The 25,084-nt window shown below is 47.5% G+C and overlaps 1 protein-coding gene across 3 annotated transcripts in view; it reads right to left on the reverse strand.

Annotated features, from left to right (window-relative positions):
• The window catches only part of IFT122 (intraflagellar transport 122), a 72,001-nt gene that overhangs the window by 2,362 nt on the left and 44,555 nt on the right, over positions 1-25,084 (reverse strand). For all 3 annotated transcript variants that reach the window (XM_038565593.1, XM_038565592.1, XM_038565595.1), the window contains 11 exons: positions 23,096-23,149; positions 19,455-19,616; positions 15,184-15,350; positions 12,311-12,482; positions 10,728-10,830; positions 8,674-8,814; positions 7,393-7,487; positions 4,285-4,385; positions 2,209-2,374; positions 1,595-1,706; positions 828-953 (listed from right to left, as the gene is read on the reverse strand). In XM_038565593.1, the coding sequence (XP_038421521.1) occupies positions 828-953; positions 1,595-1,706; positions 2,209-2,374; positions 4,285-4,385; positions 7,393-7,487; positions 8,674-8,814; positions 10,728-10,830; positions 12,311-12,482; positions 15,184-15,350; positions 19,455-19,616; positions 23,096-23,149 (1,399 nt within the window). The remainder of the gene's footprint in view (positions 1-827; positions 954-1,594; positions 1,707-2,208; positions 2,375-4,284; positions 4,386-7,392; positions 7,488-8,673; positions 8,815-10,727; positions 10,831-12,310; positions 12,483-15,183; positions 15,351-19,454; positions 19,617-23,095; positions 23,150-25,084) is intronic.

Below are 25,084 nucleotides of genomic sequence, written 5' to 3' on the forward strand. Positions count from 1 at the left end.
TCCACAGGGGCAGAGTGTGCACAGTCACATGTAGAAGCCCCCCTCTCTTGTGTCTAGCTAGGACACTGAACACGGTCTTAGCCAGAGGGATAAGCTGAGGTGTGGCCTTTGGCCCAAGCTATCCCAGTGAGGATGTGCCCTGAGGTTTTTTGCTGTCATGCTAGGAGTATCAGCCCTTTCCAAGGATTTTAATGTTGATAGGATGCAGGGTTGGTACCGTTGGTGGAATGGGGTGGGTGCTGCCAAGAGTGAAGCCACCCACAGGACAGCAGAGCCAAGAGGACAGGAGATAGCCTCCCACCAGTGCCAAATGAGCACCTGGATCCAGCTGAGTGTCCATCTATGGCTAGGCTTCCTTACACTCTTTTGTTTGCTCAACCTGATGTGGTTTCTGTCTCTTGTACAGACATAAAAGAGACCTAATTAGAAAAGCTGATAGAGACATCATATGTTGTGTTGGTTGCTCATCAACTGTGTATGGCCAGAAGCACAGACAGTACCTTTTAGGAGACAGGGTAGGTGGGAGGCCCTCCTGGAAATGAGGCAAAGGTGAATATCAAGACACCATCTCCTCCTCCACAAGCCTCTTCTGGGCCTGTGGATATGTACTGTTCCCTCCAGTATCTCTGCACATTGGCCAGCTCTCAGCCCATTCCCAGCCCCTGTCCCTGCCACCATGTGGGCCTCTCCAATCACTCGGCAGTGGCCTGCCACGCCCTTGCCTCCACCGGCCCAGCTATCCCCCCATGCCCTCCTGCCTCCCATCTTATACCCAGGCCTTGTGCTTGGCTGACACACACAGGAGTCTAGCCCAGCATCCAGGATACTGTTGCTCGCGATCTCTTGCCATTTGTTCTCACGCTTATGTCTTGGTGCCTCCAGGTCAATGAGGGAGACAGCTTCTTCATCAGTGATCCCCTCTTCCAGGTAGAATTCAACCAGGTGCAGCACCTCTAGAGGGCACAGGACATGGGGAGGGGCCATGGAGTGGCTGTCTCAGGGGGAGCTAGGGGCTGGGATGCTCTCACCAGGTAGCACGAGGGGTGGTGGGAGGATCAGAGTTCCTTCCCCACCCAGTAGCAAGCTTCTCTGTAAGCAAGGAGACACAGCATGGCCGCCTCCTTTTGCTCACCACATGTCTGGAGGAAGCAGGCATGTATGCGTGTATGCATGTGTACGTGTGTACATGAGAACCAAGTGGCCTTTAGCCCTTCTCTTCCCCATAATAGCTGGATGGGCTCCTCTCCAAGGGAGGAGGAACAGCCTCTGCCCAGCTACCTGGAAGGGGCTTCTGATCCTTTGTCAACATAGAAGGAACCAGGACATAAGAGCTCATCTTAGCCTCTCAGACCAAATGCCTGACCAGTGGCACCTGGAGCATTTGTGTTATGCAAAGCCCCATGCCAGGTTCTGAGGGGTAGGTGCTTCAAGTCTGGGCAGCCCTGGATCCTAGTTCTGGGAACCCTTAGTGACTGAGTGTCTGGTGGGGTGGGTGTCACACTGTCCCTAATTTACAAATGAGGACACGTGTGGCCAATCAACAGTGGAGAGAGTACAGCCATCCATGGCTGCTCCATCTGCATGCCAGACTCACCATAGGAAGAGGCAGAGAAGACGAATGGCTGGCGGCAATTGATGCAAACATTGCCCAGGTTGTTCAGCAACGGGTTGTTGGTGGAGCAGCGGTAGCACAAGGGCACCAGCTCCTACAAAAGCACAAGAACCACAACTGCATGAGGATCAAACCCAGAGTGAGGACATGCTTCCCGCTCTGATTTCAGTCCCCTGGGGCCTGGTTGCCAAGAAAAAAGGCCACCTGTGTGGGCTAAGGCAGGGGCTCATAGGACAAGGTGAAGGCAGAGTGACCTGGGCATGGAGGAGCAGAGGGAGGTCAAGGGCAGAGCAGTGCGGGCTGGACTGTAGCCAATTCAGAGCCTCAGAGGAGGACTAGGCAGCAAGAAAGGGGAGGGTTCTGTGGCCCACAGGGACCAGGGACTGTGGCTGGAGCACAGCAGGCTGAGTAGAGAACAGAGGAAGCAGAGAGGAAAAAGCAGGAGTTAGCAAACCAGGGCTTGGGAAGGGGAGGAGGGTGCAGAACTCTGAGAGCATGGTAGCTATCTTTCAAACAGAACCCAGTCCAGGAAAGAAAGCATCAGGAGATGTCCAAGAAGAAAGGAAGCCTCCTGCCTGAGAAAGCTGTGCCCTCACCTCACTGTCATGGAAGGGCTTGGAACGGATGGTCAGGCTACCCAGCTCAATGGACTTCTGGAACCTGGCGGGGATCTGCAGGCCCTGCAGCTTGTCATAGGCATGCCGAGCCAGCTTGTAGGCACCCAGGGCTTTGCTTTGCTTGGCGAGAGTGAAGAGCGTGTTCCTGCAGGTGACAAGGTTAAGGACAGCAGAGGCCACACTGGGCCCAAGAGCTGGCACTGATTACCCTCAGAGTGAGCCCTATACTGGAATGCAGCTTATTCTAGTGCCAAGAGGGCATGGGCAGGGCCTGAGGAGTGCTTTGCTCATTTGTGGGATGTAAGTGTACTTCTCAGATATCACGGCACAGGGATTTTTCCAGAGATAAAAACAGTGCAGTTTCCATTAATATTTTAAATTTGCTTAGGTTCTGCTGATGGCTCATCTTGTACCCTGACTAGGTCAAAATGACTCTTCCCACCTAGGCCAGCCTGCCAGCCAGGTCCTAGGATGCCTAGCACCAAATGCCATCCTGCTCTAGCCTCGCCAGGTGGGGCTGGTCCCAGATTGCCTGTGGAGCTCACTCGGAACCAGCTCACAGAGACCATGGGGTATAGAGCACTTCTTTCTGCCCACACTTCACCAGGAGTCACAGTGATTTCTGAGTGACAGGCCTCCCCTACTCTCTGAGACTCTCCTCTGAGCTCCTCAATCTCAGGCCACAAGCCTTTGCACTTGATCCCAGGTCATCTAAATGTTAGCTGTGCCCAGGCCAAGCCTGACCTCTCTTCCTGGCCCTGCTTGTGAACTCTCTGCCCCACTTCTCCGTGGCAAGCCCCAAGTACCATGCCTCCTTCCCAGTCTCCTTCCCCCTGATGCTCCTGTTCCCCACAACCCCAGTGTGGCTCCTTCCACTCCAGAAGTTACATGGTGGTAAGTTTCCTTGTCTGTGTCTCCACTATCATTCCTCAAAGTCAGGTACCATGTTGGGATCCATTTCCAGGTCCCCAGTGAACAGTATAAGGTACAGCTTAGGGCAGGGGTTCAATCAAACTCTGTTGACTTGGGACACCTGGGTGGCTCAGTGGTTGAGTGTCTGCCTTCGGCTCAGGGCGTGATTCCGGGATCGAGTCCCATAGTGGGCTTGCATGGAGCCTGCTTCTCCTCCCTCCGCCTGTGTCTCTGCTTTTCTTTGTGTGTCTCTCATAAATAAACAAACAAACAAACAAACAAAAAAACCTCTGTTGACTTGAACAGAATTTGCTGGAAAGGTTGGGGACAGGTTCCAAGGCTCTGGCAGATGTGGCCTTGGCCACTCCTCTGCAAAGGTCTGGGTCAATGAAGGCACCATTCGATTCCTCTGAAATGTAAATGATGGGTCTGGAACCCTTTAAAGAAGCCATTTCTTTAAAGTGGTACTGATCCATCCACGACCTCTCCAGCCTGGCTCCAATTTCTCCTGTACACAGTATTTACTTCACTTCTATGCCTTCCCATGTGCTGGGTACTCCCCTGGAACATCTACTCTACTATCTTCCCTGGTAGTCTTATAGGATAGGCATCAGCTTCTCTAGGCAGCCTTCCCTGATCATGGGCCCAGCCTTGACTACATTCCACCCTTGATCATAGCACATATCCCACTGAACTAAGCCCTGACACTTGTTACCTCCTCTACTAGATGGCAGCTTTTTCACATACCACCAATGTCTGAGGTACAGCAGGTGCTCCATCTTCTGGGCTGAACAAATGCCCCCCACCCAGGGAAATGCCCAAGAGTCCAAGTGCTTCCTATATTTGTTATACCCTCATTTATGGGTTCCAGGAGGGCTTGGGCAGTGTGCTGCTTAGAGACCCACTACTGGGCCAAGTCCAGAGAGCCCTGAAAACTAATCTTCTCTTGGCACTGGCCCCTTAGCCTTCCTGGCTGAGCTGCTTCTACATCAAAACAGTAGCAGCAGGACAAACTCTCTTTCTTCCCTGAGGGCTACGGGAGAGAGGGAAGGTTCTGCCAGTAAAGTGATCTGGAACGAACTTCACAGGGGCCATTAGACAAGAGGGGTGGGACAGAGGATGGGGGGTTGAGAGAAAGGATACACTTTAGAGATGCCCAGGGGGGTGTCTTTGGTTAGGCTGTGCAGGAGGAATCTGGAGATGTTGAAGAGGGTTTCAGGAAGATGGAAACTGAAGGGCTCCTCCTGCAGTGAAAAAGCAAACAAGGATTGAATTCCTCAACTAAGCAGCTGCTAGACCAGGCCAAAAGGCAAATACCAATAATTCTGAAATATTCAATAAAAGAGCAGTCTCCCTTAATGAGCAGCTATTATGTGCTGGGCACTTTACAGCTGCTGTCTCATGTGGTCTTTATTTTTTTTTTTTTTAAGATTTTATTTATTTATTCACGAGAGACAGAGTCTCGAGAAACAGAGACATAGGCAGAGGGAGAAGCAGGCTCCATGCAGGGAGCTCGATGCAGGACTTAATCCTAGGACTCCAAGATCATGACCTGAGCCAAAGGCAGACACTCAACCACAGAGGCACCCAGGTGTCCCTTGTGTGGTCTTTAACACAATACTGTGAGGATGCATTTTCATCTTCACTGTACTGATAAGAAAACTGAGGCCCATAGAGATGACTTACCCAAGTCACTCAGCTAGAAAAGAGCTGAAGGAGGATTCAAACCCAGGTCTGATTCCAAAGCCTAAGAATGCCTCTCTCCCAAGTTGCTACTGCCTCTGGGGTTAGTTATGATTCCATTTCCCTGAGCTCAAGTTGTCTCCAATTAGCTCTGAGAAAGAGGACCTTTTATGTAATTTAGGACATGACCAGACCTAAGCATGTCATTAAATTGAGGCAGTTAACTCTTTAGAGCCTGAAATCATGTGCTTCTTCTCAGCTCTCCAGCAACAGCCTGGCTGTCCAATGCCCACCAAATGTGCACATGTGCTGGAGCTCCTCAACTGCTTATCCTCGCACTCCTAGAACCTGGCACGGGCCCTAGCAGACCAGGCACTCACACACACAAATGGGTCTTCTGTACCTAGAGGCTGCCAGAAGTTCAGCACAGTAGACCGACCACATGGAATTTTCTACCAGGAGGGGGTCCGTAATAGGTTAAGAATACCATTTTGAAGGGATCTGGCACATTGTCTACAAACTAAGACTACTTTAGATGACAAGATGAAAGCAAGCCAGCTCCCACCCCCCCCCCCTCGAGCACTTACATGGTAATAAACTGACATTTCCTGAAGGGTCTTACTAAGCCGTACTTGTCACTGTGCCAACAGGACTTAGGCCCTAATTGGCCTAAATTTGTGAGAACTTACTTTATATTACTACTTGGATTTGGAGCCCAGTATTCTCTCTTTAGCTCTCATTTAAATTTCTAGAGCCTCTGTTAGTTCCAAGAACCCAGGAAAACCTGAGACTGCATCCTTTTCTGGGTGAGAGCCAGGGAGAAGCTTGCCTTTGGTTTGGAAGCTAAGAAACATCCCAGGAAGAACAGAATTGGTGGGCGGGGGAGGGGGGTCCTCAGGATTAGTACCTCTCCTCTGGGAAAGAAGCCATTACCTCAGGAGAGGACTGATGCTTCCCTTTCCAGTCTGCTCTGACTCAGAGCTGCTCTCTTGGGCCCTAATGCACCTGATAGAAATGAGGGGCCCTGAAAAGACTATAGGGAAGATGAGGTCCTTTGAAACCACACCATGGTGTAGGGAAGAGATGAGATGAAGGACTGACAGCAGGTCCAGGTAGAGCCTAGCAGAGTCTTTCTTGCCAGACTTTCTTCAGAGACAAAGAACATGCTCAGTGCTCAGCAGAACTGTGAAATGCTCAGCCTGCTGCGGGGGGGGGGGGGGGGGGGGGGGGGGGGGGGGTGGTCGGACAGTGGTCGGAAGCCTCCACACAGGGCTGACACTCACCTGTGTCAGGCTCTCTTCCAAGTGCTCTTCCAATATTAACTCATTTAATCCTCACAAGCCCATCAAGTAGGTACTATTATAACCCCCACTTTATAGAGAAGAAAGCTGAAGCATAGAGGCAAGTAAACAATTTGCCAAGGTCACACAGTGCAGCTGGGGAGTGAGGCCAGTGGTTTGCCTTCTCCAATTTAAAGGATGTGGGCGATCAGAAGCTAAGAGCACAGGCTCCGGAGCCAGCCTGTCTGGGTTCTAGTACTGGTTCCCACTTACTAGCTATAGGATCTCTGTGTTTAGTGCCTCTGTTTCCTAATCTGTAAAATGAGGATGACAGTACTTATCTCACAGCATGATTGAAAGGATTAAATAAATTGATATAATAAAGCCTTCAGCACATTGCCTGGTAAATAATAAGTGCTCAAGGGATGCCAGGGTGGCTCAGTCAGTTAAGCATCTGCCTTTGGCTCAGGTCATGATCCCAGAATCCTGGGGTGGAGCCCCACATCAGCTCCCTCCTCTCACTCTACCCCTACCCCTGCTCATGTGCACATGCACTCTCCCTCAGATATATAAAATCTTTAAAAAATAAAACTGTAAATGCTCAATAAAGGTTGGTTATTGGTATTATCCTCCTAGCTTAGCACAGGATAAGCACACCCTGTAGGCGCTTAATCAACATTTGTTGAGTGATTAAAGATAATGCGAATTGAGGAGGCTGATAATAACCTATCACTTGTTCCTCATTGTCAGGAGATAGATTTAAAATGGTTTAATCAAAAGAATCAGGGAGTAACTAAAAAGAACTATTTGGGTCTCTGGAGATCAAGCTGACCCTCCTTTTATAAAGAAAGAAACAGAGAGAAAATAAATTGCTCAAGGGCACCTAGCAATTTAGTGGCAGGGCCAAGGAGACCTTAGACCTTTGGTTAGAGCCAGGCTTTCACCCATCTAGAGTGGAACATCCACCCCTGAAGATTTTAGAGATAATCCTTTGTCTGGCTAACCCAGAGTCAGCCTGAGTTTTATAAATGTAAAGCAGGCAATTAGAAAAGCTGACTCTAGCTCTGGCTTGCCAATTTAAAAGCCCACATCTTGCAACAGGTCAAAAAGGTAGCTGAGGAAAATCAAAGTCCCAAACTTTGTCTCCCAGGAGCAGACCAGAATTTATTGGAAAGTCATCCTGTTGGCCATTTCCATCCAGAGGTCTGCGGCTCTGTAAGACGTGCCCAAGGCCCCTAGCTCAGTAGGCAGCACCCCCCACCAGGTCCCTGTCTCCTGGCCATCTTACCGTGTACCGCTGAATGGCATGGTAACCGTGGTACAGCTCAGCCAAGTGCTGGAAGTGGCGGAACTTGTCAAGCATCATGTCCTTCTGGGCAGGGTCTGAGGAGTGCAGCGGGAGCAGGGAGGGCAGGAGGGGGAAGATATGTCAAGCCATGTCTATAAGGAAAAGCAAGCCAATGGCAACATTGCCAGTGTCAGCTCTCCCCCAATTATCAGACCTGTGCCAGGAAAAGTGACAAGAGATGCAGTGATGGGAAAGGTGCTGTTGAGGAGCTAGGACCACCCCAAGACAGAGAAAGTCTCAGCTGGGCAGAGCATGTGGCCATGGAAAGTCTGAGAATGTTTCTCACAGGTTATCCCAGATCTGACACTACAGCCTACCAGGTCATTCCACTGGAGAGCGCCAGCTGCAGCATGACGATAGTGATCACTAGCCCCCGGACATACCAGAGGAGCCTGGCGTAGAGGGTGAGCAGATGTCTTCATCTCACCTCTAGCCTCTTCCCTCTGAGCCATGCCTTATCCAAAGCACAGACCACTGGCCAGAACAGAAACATCCCACCTTACACCTGGACCCAACAGTTTCTAAACTGTAACCACAGCTTCTGTGAGGCTCACAGCAGCCTTATAAAGAAAGCAGGATAGAGAAAATTAAAAAAAAAAAAAAAAAAAAAGAAAGCAGGATAGGATTACCCCCACGCCACAAAAGGGGATATAAAGCTTAGGAAGAAATTGTGACTTATTACAAGTCACCTAGCTGCCTCCAATCCTAGTGTTTCTCCCACTCTGGCATGCTGGCCTTGGTCCAGTGAAGAACATTTTCCTGTCCCCTCTGCTTCCAGAACTCTCTCAGTGCATCATGGGAAGTCTCAAGAAAGCAACATTAAAACTGTTTTCCTGCCTGGGATGAGTGAGAATCTGGAGTGTGTTATTGTAAAGTGATCTCTTTTTCATCTCTCCATTTAATTAAAATTTTTTTAAAGTGCTCACCTGGGTCCAGTTATAGACTCCCAGGTAGCAAGGGAGAGATATGTTCTGAATTAGCAACACAGGCCAGGACCTCCCAACCATAACCCCAGGACGGCCCTCATACCATCATTAAACTTATGGGCAAACTGGAAAAAGATGACACACCAGATTACGCCACTGCAAGACAGGGTTACGGACAATACACCCAATAAACAAGCCCAGGGCTTTAATTAAAACGTCCCGGCTCTTTCTATGTTTATCTTGCTGCCAGAGCAGGGCTTGGGGAAAACAAGCAGCCTGGCTGATGTTTACTTACCTTGAGCTATATCAAGGCACTGCATGGATAGCATCCAGTAATAATAGGCAGCGTCATTAAATCTGCTCTCTACCACGGCATTGTGTGTGAGCTGCTCCAGCACCCTGACCGCTTCTCGCTGCCGCCCGGCCTTGTGGAATGCTGAAGGGGCACAAAAACACACACAATTGTGGGAGTGGGATGAAATTCTGCAGGGCTTGAAAGGGGCTGCTGTAGAAGTAGGACACTCATTGGGAGCATCTGCAGCACTTCGTTGCTGGGATGCGCCTCTCAGGCCGAAGGCTATAAATAACTGAGGCTACATCCTGAAAAAAGTACAGTGAGCTTTATTCCTTTCTGGCTGGGAAAAGGCAACTGACTTCGGAAAAGCATGGCAGAAAGAAAAACCTAGGGGCCAAATTGCAGGGTGAAGTCTGAGGATGGCCCTACCGCCCGTTACTCATGAGGTTTTACCCTCATCCCATTCTAGGACAAAGCTTTGTGACATCTGGGGTGACACGAGTAGCACTCGACACTTTAACATTTTTGGTGGTTTACAAAGTGTTTTTGTTGCTGATTCCACTTTGGATGGTCACAATAGACTTATGAAGGTGGAGGCAAAGTGGCATACTCAAGGTCACAGAACCTAGTCCAACTCAAGTCCTCCATCAGTTTTCAACTGTGTGCTTTTTAATGACAACCTTGAAAAACATGGCTCAGTTCTAGCAACCAAACATTTGTGAAAACATGCAAAAAAAATCTCTGAATAATTCCTATATCCATTTAACATAAATTTTCTGAATCTTCACTACGTGGCCAAACCCATACGATGTTAGGGGCTGCCAGGGAAGCACTTCTAGCTGTGACATTTGCCCACATGTGGGCACTTAGATGATCCAAATCCTCTGCTTTAGAGAAGGAAAAGGTCTGGCCTTTGTTCCAATCTCATCTCCAATCTCTTGTCTGAGTACCAAGTTACTATGGCGATGGATTCTTGGAAGGGCAGACACAGACAGATGGATAGGTTGATGTGTTTTGCCCAAACATGCACATACTTCAGCAACTGGGTGCTCTGGAAATGCTAAAGCAGAAGAGAACATGCTGTCTTTCAATGGGGGCTTTTAGCTGAGGAGCTCCAACAGGGAGACATTTGTTCCGCAATGTGTCCGGAGGTGGCAACTGTTACCATATAGAAGTGTAAATGAGATGCTATGGAATACGACACACCCACCTTCAATTAGAAGACTTCCTAAGGAGGCAGCAAGACCTAGTCACAGGAATCACGTTTCCAGGCAGACAGAGCCTGGTCCAACCCTGGCTCTGCTACTCTCTCTGGCTTTGTGACTTTGCAGGGCACAGTCAGCCTCTGTGTCTCTGCAGGGCTGCTGGCTAGGTTGAGGATTATGTAGTTAAGTGCCAGGTGCTGCCTGACACAGAGAAGGTAGTCACATTTTAAAATTAGTATTACCAGTTAAAGCTCTATGCTTCCTTTCCCTCCTATCTCAGATATTGCCATACTTGGGGTGCAGTCCATTTTACCAGTGGAAATGCCAAAGAACAGAGGACACTGCATTTATCTGAGCCAAGTTACTATTTGCAGTAGAGGAAAGTGGCAGGTGAGACCATGCTTGACACTCTGTGGGAGTCCTCATATTTTGTCCCCACCCCAGCCTGGCTCAAATTCCCTCTCTGCCACTTCCTTGCTGTGGGATTTGCAAATCCCTTTACCTCCTCCAATCTCAGCTTTCCCATCTAGAAAACAGTTCTGACATCATAGAGCTACTGTGAGGATTAAGTAAGAAGCTACATTTGAGTGCACAGTGCTTTGCTCAGGGAAGAGACAGGACCTGCCTGAGGTCTAAGGGTAAGTGAGTGATGGACCCCGGTGTGTCCAACTCCAAAGCCCATGTTCTTTCCACTGCTCCCCAGTCTTTCACCAGGAAACACGTCTCATCCCCGGGATGAAGTCGTCCATCTTCAGACCTATGATGGGAGGGGCTTGGCAGCCTTCCTGAAATATAAGTCTTGGCAGTACCGTCTCCTCCTTCTGCAAGGTGCTAGTCTGTGTGGCCTACCTTTCTGGGCTTCCTCAAAACGATCATTCTCTGCTAGCCACTGTGCATAGGGCACATAGATGTCATCCTTAAACTCGGGATGCTTCTCGCCCAAAGCAAAGGCCTGGAGGAAGGAGCAAATGCAGTCTTAATAAAGCAGCCCCCACAGCCCCCATGATAACATGGCACTTGGCTGAATCCATTAGGGATGTGTCATATTTTGCCAGCCTGACAACTCAGAGGGGGAGAGTGCCTCCCCCTACCACCACCCCCAGAAACGCAAAAACAAATCAGCTCTTTGAAAACAAAAGGCAATTAACAGCAATATGCAAGCGACTGGATTCAATAACAACACAGTCTGTTTCTGGACCACAGAAGCAGCACAGAATCGGAAACATTTTATTTTGAGGGTTTGCGTGGGCTCCTGTAGCGCTGCAAACAGATTTCTTTTAATTGCAGATGACACCTAAGGAAACAGAATTGACATTATCATCATCACTGCTTATTAGCTGTCAAAGATGACTGTGGACTTGGTGCTGAATGGGACCCAGTGACTGCTTTATCTAAATCCCAGAACCACCTGTCAGGCCAGGAGAACTGGAAATGAGTCATGGGGGACAGTATGTGACAACAGGGAGAAAGTTTGCCTGATGCACAGTGAGGACTGAGTGTTTCTAAGATGCTCTAATTTATGCTACTTGAGAAATCTCCCAATAAATTTATCTTGAGAAGCCATTATTGCCTCCGTCCTTTGCCCCACTTTTTCTCATCAGTAACTTTGTCGCCTCACCAAATGGAGCCACTCAGAGGGCAGACAAGAGTCAGACAGCTTTACTCAGAAAAGATCTTGCTATGGCTCTATAAACTAGACCTCAGTGGGTGGTGTGTGGGTGGGGTGGAGTGGGGACCGTGGGTGCAGCCCCTCATCCTCTCAGGAATGAATTTCAGTCCAGGGCACAGGTAGCCAGTGACCTGGAGGGTAGGAGTCAAGCCATGGAGTGGGCAGCTCATTGGCTACTTCAGCCAGCCTGGCCTTAGCCATCTTTCCCTTCAGGCCTGGCTAATTCTTCCCATCCACCCTTCACACCAGAGGAGTCCAGGTTAGGGGAAAGGGGGAGAAGGAGTTGCCTGTGAAATGGCTCTGGTAGCCTGCACTTGAGGAGTATGGGTGGCATTTTCTGTCAAATGGCACCCAGCAGATTTTGAATGCTACACAGGTGTGTCTCCATGTCAGAGATTCATCAGCCTGTGGTGCTGGTCAAAAGCAGCTCAGACCAACAGCAGGCACCGGGCTATCCTATTAACTCTCACATCCCTGGTGTCTATCACAGGGCTCCCCTGAAGCCAGCAGTGCATAGAGATTTTCTGAATGAATGAATGAATGAATGAATGAATGAATGAACAAACGAATAAATGGAGAGCTAATATTGAAAGGGCCTGTAAGACACTCTGGTTCAAAGAATTTGAGGGTAGGCTCCTGATTACCAGGCCAATGTTCATTCCCATGATGAAGGCAACTGCCCTCCAACCAAACCACAAAAAGCCCCTTGTGGTCCAGGGCTCAAGTGGGGCTCCCTTGCCCAGGAGGCATGCTATACCCTCACCTCATCCCAGCGCTGGGTTTCCACATGCAGCTGAACCAAGGACTTCAGGTCACCAATCTTCAAGTAGGTTTCAGCAGCATAGCCAGGGTTATCCAGCTTTTTAAAGTAGTAAGCACACATCAGCAGGGGCTCCCGCTCGGCCTTGTCCAGTTTACGGGCAATGTCGATTAACCTGGAGGTGAAAGCACAGGGAGGAGATGGATTCCTGTAATAGGAACCTAATGAAAGAAAGCAGATCTTCTTGGGTCTTCTTGAGGGCAGGCTCCATGTTGATTCATGTCGATGTCCCTAATGCTCGATATGGGGCCATGCCCCTGGTGCTTGACAGGTGGCTATTAAATGAGTAAATATATAATCCAGAAAACACTGCCCAGTGACCAGGAGAAGTCCCCCGCTAAAGGACACCGTCTCCCTGACTTTGTGTGCCTTTCACAGAGTCACTATCTACCCAGGAATGTCTGGGGAGAGAAATGAACAGCTACGATCACCTACTGGTCCAAGCACAGTGCCATGAGCTTTCACATGTGTGATCTCACTGAATCCTCATTGCCCTGACAGGTACTATTCTTTTCCTTCTACAGATGAGAAGACTATATAGGCTAGGTAGAAGGTGAAATGGCTGCTCAAGACTTTGCAGCCAGGAAGCGGCAGAGGCAGAATGCTTTTTACACACCATTTCAGGAATTCTCACGGGAAAGTAGAGGCAGAAGCAGGAGAGTCCTTCAGCCACCAGGACTTCAGAGGAAGAAGCATGTGTGGAACCTGCGCTGAGTTCTGGAAATCTTGGCTGTGCCTCTCCTGCCGGCCAAGGTGCTACCCACGGGTGAAGGGCCCCAGGGACCACTGGGGCTCACCACTTCTTCCCAGGGGTAACTGGCCTTCCCACTATTTATGGAGACCTGGGGGGTGGATGAAACATGCTTGTTCCCTCTGGTCAGGCTAAGGTTTAGAGTAAAACCAGCTCTCTACCCAGCTTGCTCTTTGTGAGAAGAGAAGGGGAAGCATCTGTAACAGATCCCTGTCTCAGACACAGGCAAGCTCGGGGAGGCCTGTCAATCTGTACTTAGAATAATAATGGCATCTAAAAATAACATTTCTCAGCAGAGAAAGAACGCATTTTTAGGGAAAGGTGGCACAGCCAACCCTTTAGAGCCCCCCAACCCCACCCATCAAACCGAATGTCCCTGGAGAAGAGGCACCTTTTACAACCAGACCTGGAAAAAGGAGGGAACATACTTAAATATCTCTTTCCTGAACTAGTTAGGCATCTCCAGAGTAACCTGATACATGTCAGTTGCAAATGAAAGTGACATGAAAAACCAGAGGGGAGAGCAGGGCCACAAATCTGCTTGGCTCTCTTCTGTACCACTCCTTTTGTGAAAAGAATAAACTGGTGGGGGAGGGCAAGATCTATGCCTCTACCTTTAAGAAACTTTATTCTTCCACCAGGGAAAGATGGGGTGGTAGGTCACATATGTATGGGGTGTATGTGAGGAGCATACACACTAACTACATGGTGGGGGCTCAGGGAGGTAACTTAGTCATTAACCAACCTCTCCTTACTCAGGTCCTGCCTAGGCCACCACTACCTATGGACCACAGTGTGGCTTCCAGAATAACCAACAGCCTTTGGGGCTCAGACTGAGCCCCCTCAGGAGCTGCTCCCTCACCTATTCTTTACTAGCTGTGGCAGTATGCCCCTGTACATGTACATGTACACACACACATATATACACATGTGAATATGAAGTCTATCCTCCTTGCCTATGGGAGGAGAAAGCCCTCCCTCTGGAGGTCTGGTGCTCTAGGAGTCTCAAAATTCTCTCTCTAGGCAGCCCCACTACCTGCCTGCCCCTCTTCTGTTCTCTATCTTGGTGAAAGAACAGCTTTCAACTCCCTTGCCCAGCCAGCTCTGACACCTGCACCCAGCTGGGTCCTGTCAGTTGTGGCTCTTCCATGTCTCTTTCTTTCCTTCAGCCACATGTCCCCCTGGTGCACTGACTGGCCATTTACTTGGCCTCCCTCCCTCTCCTTTTCCCTCCTTCTACATCTACTACCTGTGTGAGCTTGCGGCAGCACAGAACCGACCAGGGTCCTTACCCCTATTGACAAATCTCAAGGCCTCCACGTGGCACCCAAGGCACTCCCAGGGTGGCTATCCCAGATCCCCCTGTCTGGAGCCACCCTCCTGCCCCTACACCTGTATTCCATCCCCAGCCAACTCCTGGTTTGTGCTGTTCCTTTGGCCTCATGCCCTTCTCCTTCCTACCCTACCTCTTAAAATTTAAGGCCCTTCACTTTACAAAGACCACATCCTAGAAGATGATGTCCACAGTTCCTCCCGTGAGAATTCATGTCTCCTTCCCTGGTGTGCTTAGAACTGTTCTTGTTCTTTAGTTACTACCATTACACATGCTAGGGGCACTAAAATCAGTCAGGTCAGTCTGAAGCTCCGTTAAATGGTTTCTCAGCTATTTTGCCTCCTGTGATCACTTGGTCCTTGAGCCTTGGTTTCCTCATTTGGAAGCTGGGCATGGAAACACCACAGCTTAGGGTGTTGGGGAGCATCAAATACCTGCAAGATATAGCAGTGCCTGGCTCCTAGGAAAGGCTCAGTGAATGGCAGTTCTAATGCCTGGGTGTCTCCCCCTACTCTTCTTCCATCCCCCGACCCTTTCCCCAGGGACTCACTAAGCTCCTCAAAGGCAGTGATTGCTTTGTTCAATCTCTGTGTCTCCCAAAAACCTAGTCACTATAACATTTGGATTATATATTTAGAAAAATACTGTATTTTCCCTTGTCAGTCAAAACCAAGAGATGACATGACATGACATGCTGCCAAATGCTTCTTGGGGCAGGAGCTGAAAACCCACATGTCAACCCAACCATGGTCACCGGTGATCTCTATGGCCTTGACGTGCTCTCCCGCTGAGATGTACATCTCCACGGCGGCTTTAGGCTCGTTGATATTTCTAGCCCAGTCAGCCTGTTTGGTGATTAGCATCTTTGTTTCTTTGGGGTCTCCAGATCCAAGGAAATCCTGAGGAAGCACAACAAACAAAAACACTCCGGATTAGAACTTCCTGCTGCCAGCATTACGTCAGGCTGCCGAAAGCTGGAGCAAGGAAGGGCTCTGTTTGGCTGAAGTAGGCAATCAGGATGCAGGCACGAGCCCATCCCTTCATGGCTGATTGGGGGGCAATCCCAGGTGTCAGGGAGGAGTGCTCATAGACCCCACAGGTGTTCCTCAGGGGTATGGGGACAGTGTCAAGGACTATGGCCCTGAACATTTCCTGTCCTTCCCACTAACAGACATTTGTTCTTCAGCTAAACAATACTTTCCGGACTCTTTGGAGTACTGTACACAAACTCTGCAGTGTTGAGGTTTTATGATCAGGTTACTTTCTCTCTCTCTCTCTCTCTCTCTCTCTCTCTCTCATATAGAGTTGGATATATGTGTGACTATTCCCATATAGTGACTCTATAACCTGGTTGCCTAATTTCAAATATCCAGACCTACAATCTTCATTCAGATAATAGGGACAATACCACATGCCTCATAGTGAGGCTAAGCACATGGCCCCATAAACCTAAACAGACAAAATGATGTACAGAGTTCTGGGGGAACCCCTCTGTGCCCCCTCTTCAACTACGCTAGAACTACTTTTCACATCTGTTTTCTGATTCTCCTGCCTGAATTTAGGGCATCATCCCATTGGCTTCTCCCCCCAGTTATGTGCCTAGAGCAGATAAGAAGCACAAGTATTCTTGGTTAGTTACTTTTCAACTGGATGATATCAAACCCTGTTATGATTATCAGATCTGTAGGGGTAGGGGCAGCAGGAGGCATGGGGTGGGGGGAGTGAGGGGAAAGGCCTAGAGAGAATCTGGAAGGAAGAGATGTCCTTCAACCACAACATGTGGCCTCTGAAAGGTCTATGCCTGGTTTTCCTGGGTTTGCCCTGGAATGTGTAAGAAACAGCCTCAAAAAATCACCTCTTTTTAGGATACAGTTAGCCCAAATATATACATGGGAGTTTGCCATAGTTGAGGCAGCTTTGGTGCTGGTATTTTTAAAGGTAGGGCTTTTCAAAAAGGGAAATTGAGAGTGCTTAGAGCCCAGATCTGCATTACTAGTAAGAAGTGGTTTGTCTCAGGAATAATGTACCCTGCAGAGAGTGCACTGTGTCAACCTCACAAAGTATAAAAAAAAGCATTCCTTTCCCCATGATTAGCACTCATTTGTCAAGAAAGTACAGTCAATGTATGCTAAAAACCCACTTGAACAATTAGCTCTCTCTCTTTTTTTTCCATTTGCTTTCAGGGTAATTGTGTAGTCCCTAAAATAATATATTAGATTGGCCTAAAACAACAGGAGGAAAGGGCATCATTTACCCTGATGCTGGGGAACCAATAAAAGGCCTATCTTGCTGGCCTCTAGTCTCTCTGGAGTTCACACAGGGGAAGAAGCTAGGAAAGCATTCACTGACAATCTGAAGATGCCTAGTTTGGGCCATTAAAGATATAGCCTTTACTCTTGGCAGCTACTGTAATACATACTGGTTATGCCAGTGCAAAGCTCGAAACTATGCTAACCCATTTAACCTGGTTGGTTAAATGAGGTTAGCAGCTGGAGAAAACAGGCACCATAAGAGTACAGAAATGTCCTTCAAAGTGAGTGCTCCAGGGACTCAGGGTGACTAGTGAGGGTCAGAGGCCATGAGTGAGCCATAAATTTGGGTCATCAACAAGGAGACCAACCAAACATATAGCTCACAGGTTTGGAGGAGCCACCTCCAGCCCAACAGCCCAACTCAGAGAGCTCTGACTTAATTGAAGCTGAGTCTAAATGATTCCTTAATTGAAGCTGAGTCTAAATGATTCCTTCGAGGCTCAGCAAACTGGGTTTTCAGAGGTTCTTTGGTCCCATGAAGCTAATTTACATGTTATCTAGGGCCATGGCAAAGACTGTGTCCTAGAGTGGACAGAAAGAGGCCGTGCTGAGTGATGAATGAGACTAAACAGTGTTCTCATGCCTGGTGATTTTGATAAGGACATACTACATAAGAGTTAAGAGCATTATAATTCCCTTTATCACCATATAAACATGTCACTTATCCGGAAAGCATACAATTTATTTGTACGTGGGAATGTAATTTAAAAATTTTCTGAAAACCAGATTGAATCTTGGGAAGCAATTTTCAAGTAAACAAAAACATGCCATGTTAATAAGCACTGTATTTCCCCAACCCCCCAACATAATTTATATGTACACATTTCCTCAAAGTCAGACTATTGGGGGTGGGGGGTTGAAACAGAACCAACTTACTTGGAATTTCGATCAAAAACTAAAACCAAAACAACCCCCAGAATATTTACCTTCATAGAGGCAAACCAGATGGAGTGTGTAAGTGGGCTGCATTTCTGGATAGGAGACTGTGGGTGCATGAAGCCCACCTGAGGTGTGAGGAGGGGCCTCAGTGTAGGGAGAAGAGTGGGGCTGGCTGGGGAGAAGCCTGAAGAACAGCCACTCTGTGGTCACACTTAGCTCCTCTCATTTTCCCAACCTTTCTATAGTTTGGCCTTTGCAAAGGGCTTTCTCATATATTATTTTGTGCAATTCTCAGAAATGAGCTGAGCTGTAGCTATGGTACCCTATGAGAAGAAAATGGAAGCTCAACAAAGTGAAGAAGCTTTTCCTAGGTCACCCATGGGAAGGACCAGGACTCATAGCAGCTCTCCAAACGTCAAGGTGAGCACCACCACTGCCTACTAGGTTTCAGAGGTTCTAGGAAAGGCTTCTGAAGAACAACTACAACCTGCTGTTCCTAATGCCTATATTCTACTCCTAGGGATTCAATCCTCTAGTTAAGGTTCTGTCCTCAGTTTAAATGTCATTATCTTCAGAAAAAGACATAATGATTTAGTTGTTCTCAGTATGAAGTTAGTGCTAAATTGTGTGTGTGTGTGTGTGTGTGTGTGTGGTGGGAGTGTAAGGAGAGGGTAAAAAAGTGGAAGAGGACAAAGTGGGGGAACCTCAAGCACTTGGATCTGGGGGATGGGGTGAAGGAACCATCAAAGTAAAGAGACAGGTTAGGACCCAGGTACTCATTCAGAGCAGAACCCCCTGGGCCACATCACAGTGACCAAGATGCAACCCTCACCTCCAGGATCTCACAGGTGTAAGATGAAAGAGCGTAGCCATCTTTGGAAACAAAAAAGGAGAAAAAAAATGGGGAACATTTTCCATCTTGAATTTGTGAGCTAGATAATTACCATTAATAGCCACTAATTGGTTGTGGCTGATGACTCACTTAATAACATTGTGAAGCTTATTCTGACAGTACCAGGAAAGGCAGGTTAACAAAGGCAACTCTGCGGAAGGAAGAACCTGGTTGCTCAATGCACCCAAGGCTCTTTTACCTCGTATTAGCTCCCCAGTGGGACTTGTTCTCACATAAACCATCAGGAGCCTGCTCTCGGAAGACCCCTGTCATGTACCCAGACCTGCTAGGGACTAACCTTTATAGAGGACCTGCAGATGCAAGAGGAAATCTCCATCACTCATACAGATGTACCTCTGGGTGACAGAAAGCACACTGTGCTAGTACCAGAGGGCAAGGACTCTGTTATGGTATTTCCAAGGCCCAGTGCAAAGCCCAGTATCAATCAGAGAGCAGATACTTAGGAAACCTTGGCTGAAGTGAACCGTATTGTCCCATATGACAATGGTAGAATCAGCTTGTGCCTGAGGACGCTGATTCTCAGTGGCTTCTACAAAGAAAGGTTTGAGAGAATTTGTGGGAGAAAGATCTGAAGCCCTGGACCCTGAACACTTAATGAAGGGACATGCTGGTTCAGACTCAGTCTACAGACAGTCCATCCAGTCCACTCTGTCACTGACAAAGGTCTGAACTACCATACTCTTGTCCCTTTGATCTCAGCCTAAAAGGTCAGCTTTAGGTCAGCTTAAACCAGTGGCCATCGATGGTTTCTTTGTTTGCCAATTTGCCCAAACTCTTTCTAATAAGGCCATTGCTATTTTTCCATTTGTGTCACTTCTTGGGGTAAACATCTTAGGCAGCACCGTATCGGAACGCAGGTGGGTTCCATGAATCTTGGGCCCAGGATATGGCTGGATTACCTTGGCATACTCAAACATGCGGAGGTCAGTGTACATGTTGAGTGCGAGGTTCTCGTGCCCACTCCTCTTGTACAGTTTGGCGGCTTCATGGAACTTCCCCTGGTAGGAAAATACATCTGCCAGAAACAGGTCATTGTTGGTCTCTCCCCGCTTCTTCCTCTCCTGGAAAAATTAGAAGCACAGGAAATAGCCTCTGCAGCCATGGCAGGAAGCAGCCTTTACAAAGGTTAGATGTTGCTATTTCAAGTTAAGCCCCTGGGCCTTTCTACTGGAGCCTCCACTTGGCTCCTGGGCTGTTGTGTCTCTCACCTAGGTTTCTGGTGGGAATGCTTGACAACAAAAGCAGATTTGTTTCCCCAGATGAGTAAAGATCAAAAGTAATGCAAACTTTTGTTTGTTTAACGGAAATTCCTCAGAGTGCTTTCTTGTATATTCTTCCAAGGACACAACTGTATAGTTAGGATGGTGTGTATTTTTTTTTAAAGACTTATTTATTTATTTGAGAGAGAGAGAGCATGCACACACACAAGTGAGGAGAGGCAGAAGAAGAGAGAGAATCTCAAGCAGACTGCCCACTGAGTGCAGAGCCAGACACAGGGCTCGATCTCACTACCCAGGAGACCATGAAATCATGACTTAAGCCAAAACCAGAAGTTGGATGCTTAACCAACTGAGCCACCCAGGCACCCCTAGGATGTGTATATTAACCACTTATTGGCAGCCCCCAAGATCCCAAGATCTCCCAAGTCCCCAGGGCTGGTTTGGCCAAGCTGTGACCCATGATGATGCAGATAAGTAAAAATTTAGTGTCTCTTCCCAAGAAAGAGACCAACAAAACAGGATAATGAGTCTTCAAATGTCTCTGTCTCTAAAGAGAAGCTGAGACACATGCTGAGCATCCACTAGGTGCTGGGTATGTACTTCCCACAAGGACCCAAGAGTGAGTGGTACCACCCAAGTTCACACTGAGGGAAGCTGAGATTCAGAAGAGGAGCAGGTGAGGGTCATATAGAGTTGGCCTTTGGACTCAATCTGGCTGACTCCAGATGCTCTTTGTACCACATAATACCACCTTCGGAAACAAGTGACAGCCCCCAACAACACACCTGCATGCGCACATACACATATGAGCAGCACTGAGGATGAAGAGAAGTAACTGGCATATTCCTTCCTTCCATGTTAGGGAACATTCATTAGTCTACAGCTCAAGTATTTGTAAACACTCAATAGCACCCAATCTCTCATCCCCAGCAGTTTGCTTTTGCTTGTTTTCTAGCAAGTGTATCACAGTGGAGGAAGATGAGACATTGAATCAAACTCCCAGACAAGCTGGTGAAGTTTTAACAGCTGGAGGCAACATGCTTTCCCACTGACAGAAAAAAATTTTAAAAACCCAAAAACCCCCCAAAAAACAATAACTAAAAAACCCCCCTACACACAGTTTAGGCTAATCAGTCAAATAAACTAACTCCTAATTGTAGGGAGTGAATCAAAATCTTGCAGTAGATTAAAAAAAATAGGTTTCGCTAGGCATGGAATTTAGGCCTAGGCCACAGAATATCACCATGATTAATAAAAATGATTTACATATATTCAATATGATTATAGCCATATGAGCAGATTCTCTTCCTCTTGTTATCAGTATAGTTATATCTCCTCTGTTCCAAAGGAGCCTAGCAAGGAACCTTCGTTCTCTGGAATAGCGCCAAATGCCCAGAAGCAAGCTACTAAGGCCTCAGAGCAGCCAAAATGGATCATCACTTGAAAGCAATTTGCTCTTTTTTCAAAAGGCAATTCTTTTTTTTTTTTTTTTCAAAAGGCAATTCTTACAAGTTTAACCAACTGCCCAGCTCATAGTACACTAGAAGAGGCAGTAAGACAGGAATTCAGTAAAACATGATACATGGTGAAAGGCGGTCCTCACAAAGGTCAGTTACCTCTGCATAGAGAACACATTCATTCCATGATTCCAGGTTAAGGCTCCTAGATACAGACCAAGTGTATTCCCAAATGCCAGCCCCGGAGAGTAAGCAGTACTGGGCATGAGTAGATGGCTCTGAACAAAGCCTTAACCATCTAGGTAATTAAGCAACAGACAATACAGATGCTTCCTATGACAATTCTGGGAGAAGGGTTAGGTGGGGAGGGGGTGCATCAGAAGCAACTTCTTAGATGGCAATAGGGCCTCAAGTAAAGATAGCTTGAGCTTGGGAATTAGAACTGGCTTTGAATTCCATCCAAGCTTTTGCTTGTGGACCCTTGGGGACGTGACATAGCTTTTCTGAGCCTTTCTGAGTTTCATTATTTATCAAACAGGAATAAGAACAGTATCTCATTAAGTCAGTATGAGAATTTAAAATACAGTTGAGACTTAGGCAACATCAGTGTTAGGAGCACTGATCCCCACAGAGTTGAAAATTGAGGTGTAACTTTGGACTCCCCCAAATTTAACTACTAATAGCCTATTGTTGACTGGAAATCTTACTGATAAATAACATAAAGTTGATTAATACTGATTTGATGTGTTACATGTATTATATTATCATATTCTTCTGATAAAGTAAGCTAGAGGAAAGAAGATATAATTTTTAAAGATTTTATTTTTAAGTAATCACTACACCCAACGTGAGGTTTGAACTCAAGAGTCACATGCTCTACTAACTGAACCAGCCAGGTGCCCTAAGAAAATATTATTAAGAAAATCATACAGAAAAGAAAATATATTTACAGTACTGCTGTATGTATCAAAAACAATCTGCTTGTGCAGTTCAAACCCATGTTGCTCAAGGGTCAGATTGTGGTATATGTACTGATCGGGCATGGGGCACTGAACAGGTACGCAGCAAGGGACAACTATTATTCGACTATACAGTCTATGAGCTCCTGCAGGCCTATCTTCTGCTAAGCATTTTGCCCACTGGGCTCAGCACAAGGCTTGACCCACAAGCCTCGTGATTATTATGCTGAACTGAATTTCAGGGACAAGATGTTTGCTGATTTCCTCCCTGCTTCCATATGGGAATTCAAATGTATCTCACATTCCCTTAGCCTCACAATAAATCTGTTCAGGAGAAAAAAATATGTATGCCTTTTTACAGATAGTCACAGGAATTAAGAGTATTGTCTACCGTTACCCAGCAAATGGTACCCATGGAGCCAGCCTCTTCAGCATACCCTGTCTACATGCTCCCTCCCCAGATCCCATTGCTGTGGGTGGGGAGCAGATCACGTGCATTTGGGAAATGCTTCCTACACTGGCACATTGTTGGGGTGGTAGAGGATGGTAACTACCTAACAACCACTGCAGGGATGAAAACCAGTTACTGAGAACCTATTTAATCCTCCTAGAAACCCTGGGAAATCAACCCATTTCACAGACAGAAACCAAAGCTCAGAGAGATTAGGGACCCACCTGCCTTACCTCATGACCAAGTGACAGACTGCACTCCCTGCTCCCATGTGCCATCTCCCCGCCCCATGGTACTCTGTACCCCCAGAGCAAGGCTGTGGCTCAAATGCTCAGACACCAGTAGGCTCTGTTTATGTGCCCCTCAAGGTTCTTGCCTGCTAGAAGAGCTCCCTATAAGCCACTGACAGTGAGTCTATGCTTTCTTGAGAAGGAAGAACATTTTGTCTTTTACCTCAATGCTGTTGATGAGCTCTAAATATCGGAGGTCTTGTACTCTGGTGAAGGCCTACAGGGGAAGAAATAAAAGAATGAAATCAGCTGCCTTCTGAGCTTCAAAAGTGGGTGATTGGCTGGGGGTGGGAAGTCAAGCTTTAGAAAGTGAGCCAGTAAAGAGGCAAAAGAAGCAAGCATTGATTAATCGCCATGTGTTCAGAGGGGTTATACCACCCAGTGAGGCACGGCTTTATCCCTGGGATTAGTCCACACAAAGAACAGCAAAGAAGTCCTGGTTGCATCAATCACTTTGGGATTAGGTAAAACAAAACTGTGATACTGCAGTTTGTGATGGTGCCCACTTGGAGGAATCTCTATGCAAAAGAGAAGAACAGGGCGGTCTGATACTCTGAGGCAGTGTCATGGGAGTGGGAGTGGGGGAGATGTACTGACTGAGCAAAGACTGCTATACATCTTGGTGACTGGGATGGAAAGCAGGAGACAGCTTTGCTTACCAACAGTGCATAAATACAGGGCACCCAGAGCCCACAGTACCAGCACAGAGGAAGAGGAGGAGGGGAAAGTTGAGAAGGAATAAAGATGGCTTCTGGAAGGGGAGGGGAGGTTAGGGAATAAATCACTCCAAGTCCCTGGAAGGCAAACTCTTATGTAAATCCTAAAAGTGTAGCTCTTGCCTGGACTCACAGTAAAGCCAGAGACTTTAACCCATAGGCTGCTAGAAGTTTCTAGGCAACCTTTCTCAGGAAGATTGGTGTTAGCAAAGTCTCTTTTGGTGCCTTCTGATTCTGCAAGGGGTTTCAAGGAATATAAACTACCATGTCAGGCTGATCTTCATGTGGCTTTGCTGTCAACATTTATACTCAAGTGTGCTGCTTTAAAATGTCCCAATTGAAATGGGCTGACATACCTAAAGGAGGCAGCAGGTCCAGGAGACCTTAGAATATGAAATGCAGAAGAATCACCCTGACCACTTGCAGCTTCTATTTCGTTGCATGACATCCTCCATCCTCAAAATATTTGAGGAAATGAGCAAGTCATCTGGCCTCTGGCTGCCTTTATAGATGACCACAAGGTGACTTCATCTTTTTATCCTGCAGGGCCAGCCATCCTGTCAGGGACTGAGGATCCAGAGGTAAATATGACCTGTCCCCATCCCCATTCAGGAGCCCATGTTCTTAAAAGGGAGGCAGGTAGATTAAACAGATTATTGAATTTCCATGAGCTAAGAGCTATACAGGTAAGAACTAGATGCCCTGGAGAACACCGATTCACTATCTGAGCACCAGCAGTGGCAGAGGCAGGATTAAGAAGAGGAACATGGCAAATGCATATTCCTGAAGAGGAATTCTTTGAAAGGGTAAAATAGGCATCACCTGAGCAGAAGAAGGCCAAGAGTATACCTGTGTTCCTTGCTGGAGGTCTTATAAGCTACCTTCTAGATCTGGGCTTCCTTAAAGCAAAAGGAAAGGGAAAATCTGGAATGTCTAGCAAAGGGGCAGAAAGGAAAGGAGTATTCCAGATCTCAGTCCTAGTTCTGAGATTTTCCAGCTGAGGGGCCCTGAACTTACTTCTTCTCTGCCTCTAGGCTCCCAATATCTGCCTTATAGAAAGGGGCAAACTAGCAATACCTTCTCCAAGGTCTTTCTAGTTCTGCTCTGCTAGGATTCTAGGATTTGCCACCTTGAGAAATCTGTTTCTGAGTTCCTTCGATCCTCACACATTCTGCAGAGTCAGGGGTGCCCTGGTGGAGTGGTCAGAGTCATGAGGCCCGTGAATAACCTCAGCAGAGGGAAGTGTGGGAACAGGGAAGCATCCGCAGGGCTCTCAGGCAGTGTCCCGGGAGCTAAGCAGCTCTCCTCTGCCATCTACTGGAAACATCAGCCTATTGCTGGAACCACCCTCCACCTCCTCTGTGCCTGAGTGACTTGGCAAAGCAGAAAAAGAAAGGCCGGGAGGGTTGGGATTCGGATAAAATGATCAATCTCTA

Source organism: Canis lupus, chromosome 20 (assembly GCF_011100685.1).
Source record: "Canis lupus familiaris isolate Mischka breed German Shepherd chromosome 20, alternate assembly UU_Cfam_GSD_1.0, whole genome shotgun sequence".
In the NCBI taxonomy this organism is placed as follows: domain Eukaryota; kingdom Metazoa; phylum Chordata; class Mammalia; order Carnivora; family Canidae; genus Canis; species Canis lupus.